Raw genomic sequence first — 16,923 nt, 5'->3', positions numbered from 1 at the left:
AATGTTAACCAGTGTGTCCTGTAGAATCCTCATGTTTGTTTTCAAGTGCATTCCAGCAAAGACTGAAACTTCTTCAGAGGATTACTTTCGATGAGAGATGACCAAGCTCAGAATGCTATTCCCTTTAGCCAAGTATGAAGGGAGTTGAAGTAGGCTAGCAGATAAGGGACCTTCAAAGCAAAACAATTGAGAAGCATGGTAGTAGGCATTCTCTGCTGCCCTCAGTCCTATTATGGTGAATGGATTTTGCGCATACAAAGATAAAGCTGGTCTATATCTTCACTGGTCAAATATCTAAAAAATATGACATTCAACAAGTGTATTCTATTTATTGTTTGTGGATGTTATTCTCTGTAAAATATCTTTAAACTGATAAACCAAGTTGCTTTTCATAAGTAACTCCTTTACTCTTCTCATTTTCTTAGGGACTGTTTGTGGAAATTTTTCTTCCCGCAAGATTACCAAATCATGAAAGTTTCAGAAGTTCCACAGCCTGGGAAGCCCCGGCAGATCCTTGCTTTTGAACTGCGTATGAATATAATTGCAGATGCTACCATTGATTTACTCTTCACAAAAAATAGGGTAATTAATTTTTTTTAAAAACACATTTTTTTCAACAAACAATGCGTCTGCATAACCATTAAATGCAGAATTCAGTTTCATTAGCATCTCTTAATTTGGTAAAGCGGTTATTCATTCCTCTCCTTGTGACCTAAAATGAATAATTACAGTACCTTAGATACTCAACAATGTTTCTCTGTAACACAATTGCTCATTTTAAGTCCCTCAGTTTTTTGCCCATGTTTTTAATCACATCTGGTCTGCTAGCTCTTTCTCATCAGTCCCAGCAGTATAACCATCCATGATGGTGATAGCTTGCAGTGTGGCAGGGAGGAGTCTTGGTGCAAATAATTGAATTGGTGCATGGTTTTTATTGGCAGGAAACTAATGCTATACACGTAAATGTTGGAGCAGGCTCTTATTTGGAAGTCAATATTCCCATGACTGTAGATGAAAAAGGTAGGTTCAAGCAAAGTATTTTGTGTTCAGCAGGGAAAACGCGTTTGAAGTTGAAGTCTCAACAAAGTTCATTTATTTGTGGGAGTGTGGTTGACTGATATGAAGTGTTGATTCGAGAAGCCTATCTCTGACTCGCTGAGGCTTCCCTCCTGTATATTTACACACTTCTGATAGTTTGCATTCAGTCCTGAAACCAGAATGTTTGTTTGCTCTTCTGCCTTCCTTGTGTCATAGAGTTGAATGAGTTTAGGATCAGGCTTCTACTGCCATCTATCTATGCAAGAGGACATTTTAAAGTGCATATTAATGTTGAGGTATTAACGGCACAGAAAATTTTGCAATGGTAAATGACAGCGGGGAGACCCTTTGGGACTGGGGAAGTCTGATTTGTTGTGTATTTCACCTCCTCCTGCTGCTGCTTGGCATTGCCCTCCACCTGCAATTGCCATCATGCCCCCTGCTCCATTTGGTGTCGTCTCCATCCTGTCCTCCTCCAGGCCTTTCTACTGAAACTCCTGTGCAGGTATCTTCACATCCACTGTTGTTTCTTCAACAACCCACGGTACAACCAAACTTTAGTCTTAGGTTTTTTAAAAAATGTCCTCACAAGCACATGCATTGCAGTGAGTTATGGGGGTTTTAGATTTTTTTTTCCAAAGCTGGGAAGTTCCCTGGTTTTGCTGACCCAGCAATGGTAGCTGACTGGCCCCACTATGTGGATTTTGGTATCTGCACAAAGACCAGCACTTGGTTGTTTAGCACATCTTGTTATGCTGTTGCAGGCATATTTCCTCTTCTCTCAAAGCTGTATATGGAATGCTGTGCAATGTACATAGAAATGTCGTCTTCATGCTGCATACTATATGAAATGTTTATCTTTAAATTGGTCCAAGTCTGCGTGATGTGCTTAATTCTGATATATAAGGGGGTGAGAACACTAATTAAACATTATGATGTGGTATTTAGAGAGAGAGAGAGAAGCATATGTTTATTCTTTTGCTCTGATTTCTTAGGTTACACTCCTACAATTAAAGGACAACTTTTACATGTAGACGCCACTAGCAGTATGCAGTACCGAACTCTCTTGGAAGCAGAAATGTTAGCTGTAAGTATTGGTATTCATAAGTACCACAACAGTATCACTATTTTGTTTTAAAATTTGCCAGAATTTGGATCATCACAAAACTAGAATTAGAATACCACATATTTTGCTTCAGTAGTATGCATGTTGACATATGCAGAATTTGAGCAGTCTTCAAGAACAGCCTGACAGAGAATGCACCATAGTAGTATTGGTCTAGTAGTTTAAGTTCATTATTGGAAGTCTGTGAGGAGAAGCAGTGATTCTGTAACTTTAGCCTGAGTTTGATTTGTATAATAACAGATCTAAGGCATTGTATGTTATGGTCCAGAAAGAAAAATGGGGCTGAAATCAAGTGAGTTTTCTCTCTGTGACAGTAACATCTGTACTGGTCAGAAGGGAAAGCCTGTGCTGTTATAGGTAGGGAGGCAAAATCTGTCTAGGTGCTGCTGCCAGTTGCCAGGATTTGGCCTGATGACTATTTAGTTCATTTTCCTTCTGCATAATGGATAGGCTAATGCAAATGTTTTTGAGTTAATTTTGCCTCTTTACTGCTTCTTAGCCTTGTTAGTTTACATGAAGTTTCCAGATCCATATCTTTTTATAAATACATGTATTCTATACAATATAAAGATACATGCAACAAAAAAGGAATATATGTGATAGATACTAGGTGAACATGTTTATCCAAACCATAAAACCCTGTGTAATTAAGAATTCTTTTCTCTCATATTTTTCTGTTACCTTCTTTGCTCAACTTTCTCAACCAGATCCAAATCTTGAGAGGATGTGCTACTTTTGAGTGTTATACAGAGAACTCAAGCATGGCTCCTCCTCCTCATAGTGTTGTGGTAATGAGAAAAGTTGTGCCTGGCAGAATCTTCCCTTCCATAGATTTCTTAAACTTGCATAAACCCTTTTGAGATGGCAGCCATAGGAACCCTTCATTTTCTGCCAAAAAGGCTTGTTGCCAGTATGGTATAGTCGTTGGACTGGGATCTGGGAGACCCAGTTTTTAATCTCCAATCTCCCATGGAAATATACTGGGTGACTTCGAGCTATTCACATACTCTCAGCCTAATTTACCTCACAGGAAATATAAAATAGAGGTTAAGAGGACCACATAAGCCACTCTGGGTCTCCATTAAGAAGAAAGGCAGGATATAAATGAAGTAAATTAAATTAAACCATTCTTTCCTGCAAACTTCTCATAGAACTTCCCTTTCCTGTGTTCTGAGTAAGTCTTATCTTTTTTTTTTTGTCACCTTAACCATCCATTATTTTTTCAGTTCCCTCTTTTTCCTCCCTAGTCACTCTTTATTCATTCAACTCCTCTGGCTCTTAGGCAGCAGCCTCCTTAATTCTTTCTTCATGCAACCCCATCCTATACCTTATCTTTTCTTTAGCTCTGTTTTCCTCCCATAGGATTTTTACCTTCTCTGACTGCCCTTTTCTTACTGTTCTGACATCACCCTGCTTTCCTCATGATTTTCCTATATTCCAGCTTTCTCTCTCCCTCACCTTCTGAATCTTCTTTTAATGCAGCCTATATCTTGCCAGCACAGCTTGTTATCAGAGCCATTGTGGAAGCTTTAGCTCCTGCCAAATCTGGTACAGGTGTCCTGTGAACTAGATCTGAGGGCAATAGCACCTTCGAGATTAACAAGATTTTCAGGGTATGAACTTTCAAGAGTCAAAGATCCCTTTGTTAGATACTTGTTCAGGTATATGAGGAGGGGATCCTTGACTCTCGAAAGCTTATATCCTGAATATCTTGTTAGTCTCTAAGGTGCTACTGGACTCCAATCTAGTTCTTCTGTTGCACACAAACGTACCTACCCTTCTGAAACTAAGGTCGCTACTAACCATTTCATGTTTCTTATTTTCACAACACTTAAAATGTGCTTGAATATTCCAAACACCACATCAACTTATCTAGTAGGTGCCAGCGTCTTCGTTGTTGTGATTACAGAATCCTATCTTACATTACAAGATAGTTTAAATGATTTGTTGTAGTGCAATATAAAAATGGGTTTTTCATACCAGATAATAAGATCAGAAGTTGACCAATCTTTGCTATGAAAACAGATGGCATACATGGGTTCTAGAAGTGTTCATTTCATATAAAAATAAAAGCCTTGATTTTGAAGTATTTAAACAAATTAAAATTACATCAGCAGGAATATATTTTAATTATTCCCCAAGAACACAGTTATTACTTTATCTTGCCTGTTCATATATTTGTTATATTATGCTGCGTTTGTGTTTTGTTCAGTTTCATATTAATTCCACCTATCCCCGGATATGGAACATGCCACAAACATGGCAGTGTGAAGTTGAAGTGTATAAGGCAACCTACCATTTTATCTTTGCTCAAAAAAGCTTTTTTACAGGTAATGGCTCTATTTTATATAACATGTGTTTTGCAAGTTTCAAAAAATATATAACTAATAGCAATTGCTGTTACGAGAAGCGTGTTGGTGAACAGATATGCCTATTAAGAACTGCTGCATCAAGACGTTATTTTTTTATTAGTTCATTTTATTTTACTTTCATCATCAACTAGTCCGGAGAATTATTTTGATTGCAGCAGCTCAGAATATGTGCCTGCATTGCAGTTTCATTGAAGAACTTTTTGGTGTAGCATTCATCTAAATGATTTATGTCTTGGCAGAATTAATTAGTTTTACTATTGTCTGGATGCATGATGTAAATACTAAAAGAAATATCAAAAGCTCTTTTGTTCCAAACCCCCATTGGGCTGAATTAGCCTAGTTTAAAAAGCTGCACTTTGATTTCTACTTTACCAGCCAGTGCTTGAAAAAGGTTTTATAAATCCTTGATAAAATAAAGTTTGTTTATTTAGTACTTATTACTTTTTATGGCTCATAATATTCAGTAGCAGTTCAGCTGGACAGGATTGACACTGTTTAAAGGTTTTCAGGTTATCGCTATAATAAAATGGCTTGCTCCAGTATGAATTATGAAAGCTATACAGTGGAGCCACACGCATGTACCTTGTCTGACCAAGACTGAGGGGGAAAGGTATTTTGAGGTTGTAGTATTGACTCCATGTGCAGTAGCTGTGAAAAAAGCAATAGTCACACTGGGAATGAGCAGGAAAGGATTCAAGGATGTAGGTAAGTTTTTTTTCCCCAGGTTTAAACCTCCCCATTACATGTCCGAAGCTCCGCCCCCCATTTGTGGGTTTTTTGTATTTTTAAGTGTTTTTTTCAGTTTTTGGCTGGCAGGCGGCACAGTTTTTAGGCTAGCAGCACCAAAATTTCAGGGATTTTTTTGGGAGACTCTCCTGATGATACCACTCAAATTAGGCGAGGTTTGGTTCAGGGGGTCTAAAGTTAAGGACTCCCAAACTGGGTGCCCCATTCCCCATTGTTTCCAATGGGAGCTAGTAGGAGATGGGGGCTACACCTTTGAGGATCCGTAACTTTGGGCCCCCTGAAGCAAACTTCACCACATCTGGGTGGTATCATCAGGAGAGTCTCCTAAAGACCCTGAAAGTTTTTTGCTGCTAGCTTAACAATTGCACCCCTGACACCAGGCACGTCCCCCCCAAATTTCCCCAGATTCTCCTTTTAAATACACCCCCTTTGGCATGGATTTAAAGGGATAATCTGAGGTCCCCAGTTTAAACATTGAAAGTGATGCTGTTTCAGGGTGGGGGATAATCCACTCCTAAACAGCATCACTTTCAATGTTGTTTTAACTGGGGTTCCCAGATTCTCCCTTTAAGGTGGATTTAAAAGGAGAATCTGGGCTCCCTAGTTTAAACACCATTGAAAATGTTGCTGTTTGGTGGTGGATTCCAGCATCACAACGGCATCCCGGGGGGGGGGCACGCAAAACTCAGATTTTGTAGTGGGCTCCATTTTCCCTAGCTTCACCTCCGCCCGGAGGGGAGGGCAGAAGGGACTGCTGGCTGCCTGCTGGGAGCCTAGCCAGTGTGGGCAGGCGGGGCAGGGGAGTCTGCTGTGCCTGGCCTCAGAGAGCTGCTTTTATAAGCACTGAGGCAGGGGGGGGGGTTGGGAAGGCATGGCCACGCTCCCGGGGTGGGTCGGGGCGTGGCCCTCCCCTCAACCCACCCCATTAAAAATATATACCTATGTCCCTGAAAGGAGTTAAAAATAAAATGGCCAATGTCACAACACTCCTCATTTGGAGTAATGTCCACTTTTGTGGTAATGGTGTCTAAGAATGACGTGGTGGAGATGGTCTAAGTACAGAGGAGAGCAATCAAAATGTTTATATTTTTAAACAGATGATGGGGGAGAGGTTGATAAAAGCTTAAATTGTAAATTATACGAAAGGGGATAGTGAGTGTTTTTTATTCCTCTCCTACAATACTAGAACTTGGGAGTCCCAAATGAAGTTGATGGGCAATGGATTCAGGCTGACAAAAATGAGGTGCTTGCTCATTCAACTCCTAATTAAAGTGTGGCATTCACTGCCTGTGGTTGTAGTGATGATCACAAGCATACATGACTTAAAAAGAGGATTAAACAGATGCATGGGAGGATAGGTCCATCAGTGGCTTCTAGTCATGGAGGCTAAATGGAACATCTATCATCCAAGACAGCAGGTCTCTGAATACCAATGGTAGAAGACAACTTCCAGGGAAGTTCTAGCCTCTTATGCTCTGTTGGGCCTGCAAGATAGCTGCTTAACTGCTGTGTGAAACAGTTTGATAGATCACTAGTCTGCTCCAGCAGGGCTACCTTTATGCTCCTACCCAAGGACATCAGAGATACTCAGCAACTATAACATTGTAAATCAACCAGAAGAAATAAAAATCTCACTGATGTTCAGCAGATGGAAGTTTGACAGTCAGTTAAAGGGCGGAATTACAGGGAAGGGTTGGGGAACTTCTGTGTTAAAATAAAAATGCATTTAAATGAAAAAATAATTATATAAATAATTATATACCATAATACTTCTTTAAAAATGTCCTATGCCAAATAAGTGAGTGGATGAAATGGTTATGTGCAAAATGATATTTTGCTAAATCTTACAAAGATTTTACATTTAGAGCCAGTATAAATGCTAAAGGTTTTTGGAACTGTTTATCCTTTGCATTTTATTAGCATCTTAAAGTTAATATATTCACCTTATTCAATTTACTGATTTAAAGCTTCGGTCTAATTAAGTTTATAATCAAACTGATCCTTTTGTAGTTTCTGGGTTGGGTCCAGTGACTTCCTTCCTATAGTAGGGAAGACTTTTAACAGAGGGCACATCTGTCTATTGGAAGAAAACTTGGCAGAAGATAATCATACAGTCCTACTTAGTGTAAGAGTTATAGGATCTAAACCAGTATGACTGCTGTGAAATAGAAGCATTTGACGGATTAACTCTGTTGAAGATGGCAATGTAAAACAGTAGAATATTGACTCATTTTTTTATTTGCCTCCATTAACAATTGACAAATAAAAGGAAAAAAAGGCTTCCTTCCTAGGAATGCAGACATCCTGCCAGAAATTGTTAATGTTTTTAGAAATGCAACAGCTACTGCTTTCTAGCTATGACAATTTGGGCCCTCAGGAAGAAGCAGGAATGCTGTATTTCTTCTTCTCATTATTTACTGTTAAAAACCCAAATACTTTTCTGGTTGGGTAATTAAACAGATGGGATGGTTTTCACACAGAAGGTACTTGCTCTACTTTAGAATTCCTTCAACAGAAACAATGAAGATGTAGACTTAACATAATTTAGTTTCTAAACAAACTGCAATGCCATATGCCCTCTGTTTTCAGATTTGATCCAGGATTGGTCCAGTGACAGTGCTCCTGATATCTATGCATTTGTTCCTTATACGTGGAATTTTAAAATCATGTTTCATCAGTTTGAAATGATTTGGGCAGCAAACCAGCACAATTGGATCGATTGTTCCACAAAGCAACAGGAAAATGGTAGGAAGCATGTGTAGATATGTTTCAAGCAGACATGCAGCTTCCCTTCCAATATCAAGAAGTAATGCTTACTGAAAATAATAAAATTTGCTTTTCCTGTATGTGTGTGAAATGTGTGCTACAGATGGTCCTGGAATCCCTCACATAGCAATGCTACCTACTTGTTCTACTGTCAGGTTACCACAGTTTATAATTTTTTATTTTATTTTTGGCATAACAGTTACAAGGATAAATGCAGCAGCAACTAACCTGGAAGTTTTAATTTGCCCATATGTTATATCAGCTGTATAATTTCTGGTTAGTGTATCTGAGGCATTATTTGTGCTGAGATTATGACCTCTCCATTCGACCCAGTAGCTCATATTAATATGGATGTAACAGTCTCTTAGCAAGGAGCAGAGGAAGGTATAAAGAAAATTCAAACACTCTTGTCTCTTTTGCTCTGAGCTGAAGTAACCATTAATAATTTTATCCTTATTTTATTGTTTTGTACCCTTATGACCCACCACATAGTTCTCTATAGAGGTGTCAGATACATTATCTAAATAAATTTAAAATTCTCTAAGGAATTTTGGAGATGACATGGGCAGGGAGTGGTTTACTATTTTGGGCTAGGAGTAGAGGGACTTACCGTATATACCTGCATATAAGACTACTGGGTGTATAAGACGACCCCCCACTTTCCCAGTTAAAATATAGAGTTTGGGTTATACTCGTCATATAAGACTACGTACCGGGCGTATAAGACGACCCCAGACTTTACAGATGATTTCCCAGGCTTCAAAAGTAGTCTTATACACCAGTATATATGGTATTACTGTTTACACATGGATAGTGTGTTCTGATTGTTTTTGGCCTGTGGTAGCCATTGGATACTCTGAGGAGATCTGCATAGCCCTTCTGAATTTATCATTTTTCAGTGCCAGACCACACTCTTCACCCAATACAGGTGCCTAAATGGACTTGCAATCAGACATACATCAGGGGAACTCATAGTACAAAATGCTCATTTACTTAGCAGTGTAGAGAAGATGTTTCTGGTTTCTTCCTGCTACCTTGCTTTCTTCATGGAAAAGGGACTGGGGCTGTTCACCACTTTTCTTTGGTTCCATGTGTCCTTTCTAGGGCATGTGCTGCCAGAGAAGAGAGTGAAAAACCTTCGGTCATCCTTTCCACTGGTAAAAGTGTGGGAGAGAAGCTGGTCTCTCTGTTTTCTCCCCCTCCCCTCCCCTCCCCTCCCCCCCTCCAGCTTATGACCTGAAAATCTCCGCGTGCGCATCTTGGGGGTCATGAGGCGGGGCGCTGATGGGCTGGGTTCTACGAACTGCTGACCCTCCAGAGCCCATGCCGGCATGCCGACTTGGCCCTTTCCGAGCTATAAACCTGGGCCCCTTCCAGCATTTTTAGTAGTAGACCTGGCCCACTTCCAGGTGGTAGACCTGGCCCCCTTCCGGTATGCCCAGCAGTAGACCTGGGCACTTCTCTGTGATATCAGCAGGATGTGAGGGGGTGGCAGGGGCTGACTTATACTATTGCTGGAAAGTTGTAACTTGTGGTGAATTATGGTCAATGGAGACTTCTGTTTCTCTTCCTTTACCCATTGTCCCAGATAAGCACATGTGCTCTCACTCAAGTGTTGAAGCACTTACCTGGCAGCACATGTTTTTAAAAGGGTTCCTGACAGGGCTCTCTTGCCACACTTCATGTGTCTACTGGGCTGATAGAGCAGTTGCAGAAACTATAGAAAGAGAAGCTTGCAGAAGTGAATTCTGGCTCCTCCACCTGACCACACTGTCTTACTGATTAACATGGCCATTCCCTAAATAGCAAAGGCATCTCTCATGTGAACCAGAAATGTGCTGGCTACATATTGTTTTATTAGCTTATTGGGCTGCTGTTCTAATGTCTTGCATCAGCTGAGTAATACATACTTATCCCCACTCCTTTTGTGCTGGAAGAATATGTTTTCAAACTATGTGAGGTAGACAGACATGAGAAAGGGCTCTGTTGTTCTTTTTTCTTCTTGATTCTGTTCAAGCTCTTCAGGTTGAAAGTGGCATTGAAACTCTGACTCCAGTGCAGTTGTGATGAAAGTTGTATAGCCTTTAGAAAGAAAATTTTAGCTTGAATGACTGGTATCTGATTTTTCTATCTCTTGTAGTTTATGTGGCAGCCTGTGGGGAAACATTAAACATAGATTTTTCTTTACCTTTTGATGACTTTGTTCCAAACATCTGCAGTACTACATTCTCATTAAGGGTAAGTAGCTTTATCCTGTTCATAATGCATTTGTTTTCAAATACCTTCAATGGTATTAGTTTGAACCTGGTTACAAGCAAAGAAAAGTCTCTTTTTAAAGAGAGCTTGAATATCATTCTGATTTTAGCTGAACAGCATTACTTATCAGGTGAACATTAGCCAAAATTTACCAAAATGGATGGATTCAATTCATGTAGCGTGGTTCAAACTGTTCACTGTATTTTATGAAATCCGACTTTTCTTTCTGCTGTGCATATGGTCAACGTTATTTTCTTTTATGCATTCGATCATCTCCTTCCTTCTCTCTCTGTAGTAACCCTTTAAACAGAAGAAAAGACTGGCCATTTATGGAGCCTAATCAGATTATTTCCCTCTTTTGGCAAGGGGGTGGAGCTGGGAAGTGTGCTCCCTCTGTTAGTGGGGGCATGTTTTTAAGGTAGCTTCGGCAGCTTCTTTAGGAGGTGATCCTCAGCAATATGAGAACCCGGTATTTTTCAGTCCCTTCTGTCTCTCTTGGCAAAGATGGGAATGATGGAAGTGACTTAAATTGGGGCTTCAACTTTTAAGGGAAGCATTCTGCATTCCACTGCATTATGCAGAGAGTGATTTTAACTGTACAGCATTGCTTATCAGGTGAACATTTGCCAACATTTACTACTTCATGGGGTAGTGAGCAAGATGACTAACTGAAAAGATGTTCTGTGTTTTGGTTCAGCCCTGTAGTGTCACTTGTTCTGCCACCATATTGTCTCTGGTATAATTTTGAATATATGATAGCAGTTAACTGAATGTTTTATGTGGTTGTCCATAAAATAGTCTTTAATTGCTTGGTAGACAATTATTTCTGCTGCTCAAAAGATTTGTCTGATGGAGTGTCAAAGGGAGAAAGAAAAGGCTTGATAGACAGTCAAATGAAATATCAGTGATAGTTCCATAGACAATCTGATTGGTTTACCAGGTATCATGAGGAACAATGACTGACCTTGTTTCTCCAAGTTGGGGGTAGCATGTGGCATTTGGCAAGAAGTGTCCCAGCTGCGACACTTGCTCTCGCCAATGTTATTTAACAGTGTTATTTAACATGTACATGCGACCCTGTAGCTCAGCTGTTCCAGAACTTTGGGCTGATGACACCCATCTATATCTGTTGATTGAAAGCCAGAGGATGCTGCCCTGGATGTGTTGACCAGATATCTGGAGGCTGTGGAGGTATGGTTGAAAAAGAGCAGGCTGAGATTTTAGTTTTGGTCATAGTCAATGGCAGCGAGTCTCCCAAGGGGAGAGACTCCCCTTTTGTTTGTTTTGCCCGGAATGTGATCCTGGGGTGAGACCAGCTTTGTAGATTATACGGAGCTGGAAGAGGAAGTGCTTTGCTCTGAGGCATTGGAGAAATGCCAGCAGCTCCGTTGGCTGTCCCCACCAGAGCTGCTTCTTATCCTGATGGAGGGAGGAGGCAGTGATAGTTGGCAGCACAGTACAGTACTGCTTTTGAAAAGTGATGGAGCATGTGAAAGCAGAAGGGTCACTGGCACCTTAAAGCTACCTAAAGGATTCAGCGCCATCTGGAATGGGATAATGTTTTAATGTTTTAATATTTTAATATTTTAATATCGTTATTAGCCTAATTTATTGTTGTTTTGATTTGTTAGTCACTCTAAGCCTGGTCATTGGGCTGGGGAGAGTGGGATATAAAGTCTTATCAATCAATAAATGACATTTAAAAACATTCTTCTTCTTCAGAGGAGGAAGGCATCTCAGCAGCCTTGTAAGCAGGGCTGACTTCTTGTCTCCTCCAGTGGTTGGATTCCACTCCCAGTACTAGTCCTACCTGATAGAGAGCGCAAGGTTGTTAAAGAGGTCTACTTCTTAACACTGTTTCCACTTATCTTAAGACTCTCAGACCTAACCTTGTCCAAAATGCTTCCTGTATTTCCCTTCTCATTGGTGAATAAAAGGGAAAGGATAAAAGAGAATAAAAAGGATATACCTCCCTCTCTGTGATGGTAAGAGTATAGGTCTGCTAATCCTGGAGTTGTTCTATTCTACTGAAGGTTTTCCTGGCCCAGTTGGAAGACACGTAACAGAGGGGGCATCTCCCAAACCTGAGGGGGAACAGTTACAGCCAGGGACCAATCTATGACAGATATCATGGCAGATAATTCTGTACTTGAAGCCAGACCACCAACATTTGGGATGTGGTTACAGCTGTTTGTGATGCCTTCTTCCTCCTATGCAATGAACTTGATTTTTTCCATTGTAAATAAAATAATCCTCATCTCCCCAGTCTACTGACAAAAATCTTGAGACTTCTTGTCACTCTCTTGTATATCCTGACAAAATTGTGAGGACTATAACGTCTTGCCAGCTTTTTTGTATATTTTTTGCAAAAATACGAATCTGTAAAATGGGCGCAAAATCAACATTGAGGTGTTTTCCATGGGTTTTTAAATATAATTTGTGTGAATATTGGTTTCTATGTTATATTTTCAGGGAGAAGGTCTAGATCTTCATTTATTTCTTCCAGACTGCCACCCTAGTAAATATTCTCTCTTTATGTTGGTAAATGATTGTCATTCTAACAAACTAAATCCTGAATCTTGTAACTCAGCTGAAAATCAGAGTGGTCAAAAACCAAGTAAACCAAAATGGAGGAACATGACTCAGGAAGAGTGAGTGCCTGTTTCTCTTTATCAGCTACATATTGGGGTCAATTGTACTTTTGTTAGTGGTTCCTGTGTTTACTGCCTGTGTTCAGAAATTGTTTTAATGACCACAATTTATTTTTTTATGCTCTTTTTTGAAAAGGGCTGGCTGGGTCGAATGCTGGACTGTTCCAAGTGTTATGCTCACAATTGGCTACGCGTGGCATCCAATTTATCCCCAGAAAGCTGATGAGCAGTTAAAGCAGTCATGTAAGTGTCACGTAATTGCTTTTATTGCTTAACCATGAAGAAAAATTTAGGGTTATTGTGGAAGCATTTTGAGAGAGAAACTAGAACCGAAGCAGAATAAACTGAAAAAACTGGAGAAATTTTGGATATAAACCGTGCCACTGTATTGTGTAGCCTCTTTCTTGGCTTGGGGTGAATTAAGCTATTGGGCCAATAAAATAATTTTATAGAATGTATATCCTGCTTTTCTGCTCTCAGAAAGGCCACCAAGGCAGCTAACAAATTAAAACATACATAATAAAATCGCATTTTTAAACCATTAAAACCAACCAAATGGAACAACACATCATTAAAACCAGAACCAAAGTTAAAATAAAGAAACTCTTGTCAGGAAGGAGAGATCACTGAGGAAATGCCAAATGAAACAAAACAATTGTTTGAGAAGGCCCTTTCACAGGTGGCCATCAGCCTAACCTCAGAAAGTAGGGCCAGGCCTCCAAAAATGACCACAGAGATCAGGTAGAGATAAGGTGGTCTTTTCACTTTGTGAGCATGTATCAGCCTCTGTGGGAGCTGAAACAATGTAGCCTAAGGGCAGAACATGCAGAAGAGAGATCTGAAGAAGGAATAATATGTTGTTGCTGGGAAACCAGTATGTTTCTGACTGGGAGGATTTGAAGTCGTGCATGTCCTTGCAGTGATGAAGGGAGGGGAAACTGTGCCTGGGACATGAACTGCCCGTGCGCCCCCTCCTGCCCTGCGCCCGACATGCCCCTGCCCATGACTGCAATGGTGGCGCCTGCAGCGAGCCGTCCCAGAAGACCTCATTGCAGCTCTGCCTCTGTGCCCTTGTGGTACCTGTTGAACTATTTGTAAATTAGTTCTTGCCTCCCAAAGGAAGCTTTGTTACTTTCTATCCTTTCCTGTTAAAACTGTAAGATAAATACTGTGTTTAAACCAGTAATAAAACACACAGCAATAACAAAAAGTGTAGGGTTAAGAGGACCCAAATCCTGGTTTGACATCACTGCCATATTCCCTGCGGAATAAATTGACCTTTAGTGTCATTTAAAAATCTGAATGGAATAAGACTAAAAAAATCACCATGTTAAGGCTGTGTTGATCTTTCCACTTTTATCAGTTTTGACAAAGAATTCCAAAATGACCCAGTCTTGATCCCAAAACACAGTGTTTTCATAGTGAAAGAAAATATATTTCCTTCTATTTAACAAGCAGTATTTGTTGCTATTTAGTTAAACCACCAGTAGCCTTACCGTTAATCTATCAAATGGAATGTTGCTGCTACAAGAGACATAGCCTTTTTTGGGGGGAAAATCATCGAGATCTGGAGAACAGGAGCCTAGTTTAGTATTGCTCATAATTTTTTTTCTCTTTAAAACACTTTTGTGATACTTTTGTTTAGTTATTATTGTTGATGGGTTTCCTAGACACCCCTGAAATAAAAGCATATTAGATGCAATAAATAGTATGCAAGTTTAGCACACAGCTTTATTTTACTGTTTTCTTATTGTCTGTTGTTTTTTGTTGCAACTTCTGAAAACTGCAGAAGGGAGCTTGGGGGACCTAATTATCATGGTTGCCAGTAGGTAACCTCAGTTGGATAACCAGCATGCCTGTAGTGGAGGCAACGTTTATTATTTGCATTGCTCCTTCCAGACTCTTCTGCTTTTTGAAAAAAACATGGAGAGTGCTGAAAGCATTTCCTAGAGTTGATGAGGCAGCCTGCTGCATGCAGATATTCGTGGAGCATGCCTATTTTTTTTGATAGACAACACAGAAACTTGAATATTAAAAAAGAACTGCATGCTGTAAACCAAGATACTAAAAGGAAATTGGATTTTTCTTTAAAAAGTTGTAGATCACGATTTTCATTTCATTTGATGTAAACAGGAACTCAGGTTAATGCTATACTATTGCAATGATTCTAGTTAGAAGTTCATTATACTTAGTATAAGGAGGAGTTGCTGATCTTGGAAGCATTTGGTCAACAGCCATAACTGTCAGAATATTTTTTTCCATGTAATTTTTGAATTTTATCTTCTGCACTGACTCTGGTCCATGATTTGCTAACGAACACACAGTACAGTTATCACAGCATATTATTCATAACAGTCAGAGGGAATGATCCAGTTTTTGTTGCCGTTGAGAACTGTATAATAAACCTGTGTTCTATATATAGATGCAATAAAATTAATATATATAAACCTGTGTTCTATATATAGATGCAATAAAATTAATATATATATATTAATTAACAATTTTAAATTTTAGTAAGAGGTATGGAGGACCATGTGTGCCAGGAAGGTAAAACTATCCTGTAATTAAGAGACAAACGTTGTGGAAATTGCCACTTATTTTCCCTTCCCTGGTGCTTGTTCTTAGCTTTGTGGAATTCATTTCCTAAGTGATGATATCAACAGAAATCATATCACCATACCAAACATTTTACTTCATGTATTATTTTTATAAGTTAAATGCTTAATTATAATGACAGAATTATTTTACTTTTTCATGAACCCAAAGTGTCAGAAATGGAAGAAACAATGTTATCTGGATTGAGACCATCCCAGAAAAAATCACCTTTAGCATCTACCCGCCCTCCTGTTGACCCTTCTGAGCTTCCACCTGACAGACTCCGTGTGGAACTGGAACTCTCTCCAGACTCTCATATAATTTTATATGGACCTCTTTTGAAAGCCTTCCTGTCCATAAAGGTATGGAGAACTCCATGATCTGGTGATTACACAAACCCTTAGCATGGGGAATCTGCACCTGTGGCTCTGGAACCAACTGTAGTTCAGTATTTAACCAAATATGGCTCTTTGAAAAAGAAAATCAAATCTTTAAGGGATATTGGAGGGACAGATGGGATACCTGCGTAGTTGATGGGAGGCTAGAAAAACCATTAAAATAAAGGGAATACAGGTGAAGATTTTTATTTGTCTAAAGGACTTCTTAAAGATGCTGAAGAAAAGGAAATGCCTGCCCTTGTGAAATGTAGTGAATATTGTTCCCTTTGGGGGCTGAATTTAATATTAGTTTTCAACTAGGTCATCTGAACAAAGTCATTTGCTGTATAACGGAAAGTCTAGATACTAACATGCATAACGAATTTTTTCTCCCATATATGTCATTAAACAGGAAAGAAAGAAACAGCATGGTATAGTCCTAAATTTGCTTACAAAGTTATGTCCAATAATATAAAAAATATTTTGAGGTGTAACATTTGTGCGTCTTACATTCAGGATAATTTTCCTTTCATGTAAATACAGGCAGCTGAGGGTGATTGCAGTCCGTACCCGGATTGCAGTGTGTGCTTGTTCTGCACAGAAGAAGAAGAGTTTGGATTTATCTCCCCCCTTTCTCTCCTGTAAGGAGACTCAAAGGGGCTTGCAATCTCCTTTCCCTTCCCCCCTCACATCGAACACCCTGTGAGGTAGGTGGGGCTGAGAGAGCTCAGAAGAACTGTGACTAGCTCAAGGTCACCCAGCTGGCATGTGCTGGAGTGCACAAGCTAATCTAGTTCACCAGATAAGCTTCCATAGCTCAAGTGGCAGAGCAGGGAATCAAACCCGGTTCTCCAGATTAGAGTGCACCTGCTCTTAACAGCTACACCACACCACTCTGGCTCTCACCAGAGGGCTGAGATTAACATGAACCTTATCCAGAGGGCTGAGATTAACATGAACCTTATCCTAATTTGTTCTCTGCAGAAAGGCTTGAG

At 39.7% G+C, this 16,923-nt stretch overlaps 1 protein-coding gene across 10 annotated transcripts in view; it reads left to right on the top strand.

The window, feature by feature from the left end:
* BLTP1 (bridge-like lipid transfer protein family member 1) overlaps window positions 1-16,923 on the top strand; it is a 141,477-nt gene that overhangs the window by 23,569 nt on the left and 100,985 nt on the right. For all 10 annotated transcript variants that reach the window (XM_048508691.1, XM_048508698.1, XM_048508695.1 and 7 more), the window contains exons 12-20: window positions 426-582; window positions 942-1,020; window positions 2,034-2,125; window positions 4,377-4,494; window positions 7,873-8,028; window positions 10,190-10,287; window positions 12,778-12,956; window positions 13,093-13,199; window positions 15,723-15,913. In XM_048508691.1, the coding sequence (XP_048364648.1) occupies window positions 426-582; window positions 942-1,020; window positions 2,034-2,125; window positions 4,377-4,494; window positions 7,873-8,028; window positions 10,190-10,287; window positions 12,778-12,956; window positions 13,093-13,199; window positions 15,723-15,913 (1,177 nt within the window). The remainder of the gene's footprint in view (window positions 1-425; window positions 583-941; window positions 1,021-2,033; window positions 2,126-4,376; window positions 4,495-7,872; window positions 8,029-10,189; window positions 10,288-12,777; window positions 12,957-13,092; window positions 13,200-15,722; window positions 15,914-16,923) is intronic.

Source organism: Sphaerodactylus townsendi, linkage group LG10 (genome assembly GCF_021028975.2).
Source record: "Sphaerodactylus townsendi isolate TG3544 linkage group LG10, MPM_Stown_v2.3, whole genome shotgun sequence".
In the NCBI taxonomy this organism is placed as follows: Eukaryota; Metazoa; Chordata; class Lepidosauria; order Squamata; family Sphaerodactylidae; genus Sphaerodactylus; species Sphaerodactylus townsendi.
This window is presented reverse-complemented; position numbering and strand designations above follow the sequence as displayed.